Source organism: Scomber scombrus, chromosome 23 (genome assembly GCF_963691925.1).
Source record: "Scomber scombrus chromosome 23, fScoSco1.1, whole genome shotgun sequence".
Classification (NCBI taxonomy): domain Eukaryota; kingdom Metazoa; phylum Chordata; class Actinopteri; order Scombriformes; family Scombridae; genus Scomber; species Scomber scombrus.
In genome coordinates this window covers 590,137-592,636 of record NC_084992.1, presented here as the reverse complement: position 1 = coordinate 592,636, position 2,500 = coordinate 590,137, and the positions used below count along the sequence as shown (strand labels likewise).

Sequence of the window (2,500 nt, the reverse complement as noted above, 5' to 3'; positions counted from 1 at the left end):
TTATTATTATTATTATTATTGTTATTATTATTGTTATTAATATAATGATCATGTCTCTGTGTGTCTTCAGTCTGCACAGACGACAAGTTTCGCTGTAACACCGGTCGATGTCTCTCTCCGGCTCAAGTCTGCGACGGATATGACGACTGTGGAGATCTGAGCGACGAACTCAACTGTGGTGAGGACACACACACACACACACACACACACACACACACACACACACACAAACACGTTTGGTGACGCAGTTTGGCAGCTCGGGATCAACGGAGGGATCAGCAGAGAGGAAATGTGAGCGAGGGAATCCACCACCTGTCCTTCTGCCAACACACACTCACACACACACACACAATAACACACACACACAATAACACACACACACACACACACAGACACACACAATAACACACACACTTGGGGTTTCCTGTGTCTGTTAATCTGCTCTAAATGAGTTTGGCTTTGCGTCCTTGAATCATTTTTTATCTCCTTTAAATAGAGTTTGTTTATTTTTGCCTTTTCCCTTCATTAAATTGATTTGTGTGTGTGTGTGTTTGTGTTCAGTGTGTGATCTGGCCCGTGAGCATCGCTGTGGCGACGGTCGCTGCGTGTCCAGAGACTGGCTGTGTGACGGAGACCACGACTGTCTGGACAAGAGCGACGAGCTCAACTGCTGTGAGTTACCGCGGCGACGGGCTACTCAGTATAAAAACTTGAAGTTAGATTACAGCTGTTTAATCATGTTGTTCTTTTAACCCTCCTGTTGTCCTCGAGTCAAGGGAGGAAGGATGGAAGGGAGGAAGGATGGAAGGGAGGAAAGAAGGGAGGAAGGAAAGGAGGGAGGAAGGAAGGGAGGAAAGAAAAGAAGGAAAGGAAATAAGGAAAGAAGGAGGGAGGGAGAAAGAAAAAGAGGAAGGAAGGAAAGAAGGACAGAGGAAAGAAGGAAGGGAGGAAGGTAGGGGGGAGGAAAGAAAGAGAGAAGGAGGGAGGGAGGAAGGAAGGAAGGAAGGGACTAATAAAGGAATATCTTATTAACTCAACCTTTCCTGTATATCTGAACTGTGTATGTGTGTGTGTGTGTGTGTGTGTGTGCGTGTGTGCGTGTGTGTGCGTGTGTGTGTGTTTGTGTGCAGCCTGTAAGAGTCAGGGTCTGTTGGAGTGCAGGAACGGTCAGTGTATCCCGTCTGCGTTTCGTTGTGACGGAGAGGACGACTGTAAAGACGGTAGCGACGAGGAACACTGCATCCGAGAGCAGAGTGAGACCTCCGTCCTCCACACACACACACACACACACACACACACACACACACACACACACACACACACACACACAGACCTCTCACCTGTCTGCTCACACACCTGTGGCTCAGTCCAATATTCCTGTGTATGTGTGTTTCAGCTCAGGGTGTGTGTGTTCCCGGTCAGCCCAGCTGTATCGCCACTTCCTGTCCGTCCGGGTGTGGGGGGGGGCAGCGCCACCTGCGACCCCCGAAACACCAACAGCAACACCACCAGCTGCTGTGAGTCCACATCGATGCATTTAGAGATTTTAACCCTTTGTGACCAGGCGGGGAGTTCTGGTCCTCTGAAATGAGGCCGACGTGGAAGTAACTTAAAACTGCATTCTATCAAAAGGCCACCAGGGGGCGACCGTTTTGGTGTCAAAAGGACTTCCGTCTCTATACAAGTCAATGGAGAATTCACCAACTTCTCACTTGATTTCTAACCTCAGTAAACGTTTTCAGAATGTGTTTATGGTCTCAATCGCTAGTTTAAAGCCTTCTTCAATGCAGTATGATGTTCATTTGGGACATTTTGGCCTCCCTGATTTTATATGTGACGATAAAGCAGGGTATGCATTAGGGCGTGGCTACGTCGTGATTGACAGGTTGATTAGTTCGCGTTCATTGTTCAAGATGGCGCTGCTCAGATCCGATACTATTGGCCTCCGAGCAGCAGTCCACAAACCAATGGGTGACGTCACGGATGTGCTACACTGCTTTTTGGTCAAATATAAAATCAGGGAGGCCAAAATTTCACAAATGATTTCCTTTGTGTCCTGACTATGGTCCCGACTCTGGTCCTCTCTGTGTCCTGGTCCTGACTCTGGTCCTCTCATTGTCCTGGTCCTGACTCTGGTCCTGACTCTGGTCCTCTCTGTGTCCTGGTCCTGACTCTGGCCCTCTCTGTGTCCTGTCTCTGGTCCTGACTCTGGTCCTCTCTGTGTCCTGTCTCTGGTCCTGACTCTGGTCCTCTCTGTGTCCCAGCCCGCTGTGAGCCCATCAGTCTGGAGCTCTGCATGAACCTGCCCTACAACCTGACCAGCTTCCCCAACTACCTGGGCCACCTGTCCCAGAGAGAGAGCTCCGTGTCCTGGGAGTCCTCGCTGTTCCCGGCCCTGGTCCAGACCGGCTGCTACCAGTACCTCATGTTCTACGCCTGCACGCTGCTGGTCCCCAAATGTGACCCGGTCAGCCTGCAGAAGATCCCGCCCTGCAGGTGG

General features: G+C 50.2%; 2 protein-coding genes across 2 annotated transcripts in view; one reads left to right on the top strand and one right to left on the bottom strand.

Annotated features, from left to right (window-relative positions):
* znhit1 (zinc finger, HIT-type containing 1) overlaps positions 1-2,500 on the bottom strand; it is a 98,645-nt gene that overhangs the window by 29,353 nt on the left and 66,792 nt on the right. The gene's annotated exons all lie outside the window — the stretch shown is intronic.
* corin (corin, serine peptidase) overlaps positions 1-2,500 on the top strand; it is an 11,100-nt gene that overhangs the window by 2,481 nt on the left and 6,119 nt on the right. The window contains exons 4-8 of the mRNA XM_062445340.1: positions 71-178; positions 562-672; positions 1,131-1,264; positions 1,397-1,517; positions 2,265-2,496. Coding sequence (XP_062301324.1) covers positions 71-178; positions 562-672; positions 1,131-1,264; positions 1,397-1,517; positions 2,265-2,496 — 706 coding nt within the window. The remainder of the gene's footprint in view (positions 1-70; positions 179-561; positions 673-1,130; positions 1,265-1,396; positions 1,518-2,264; positions 2,497-2,500) is intronic.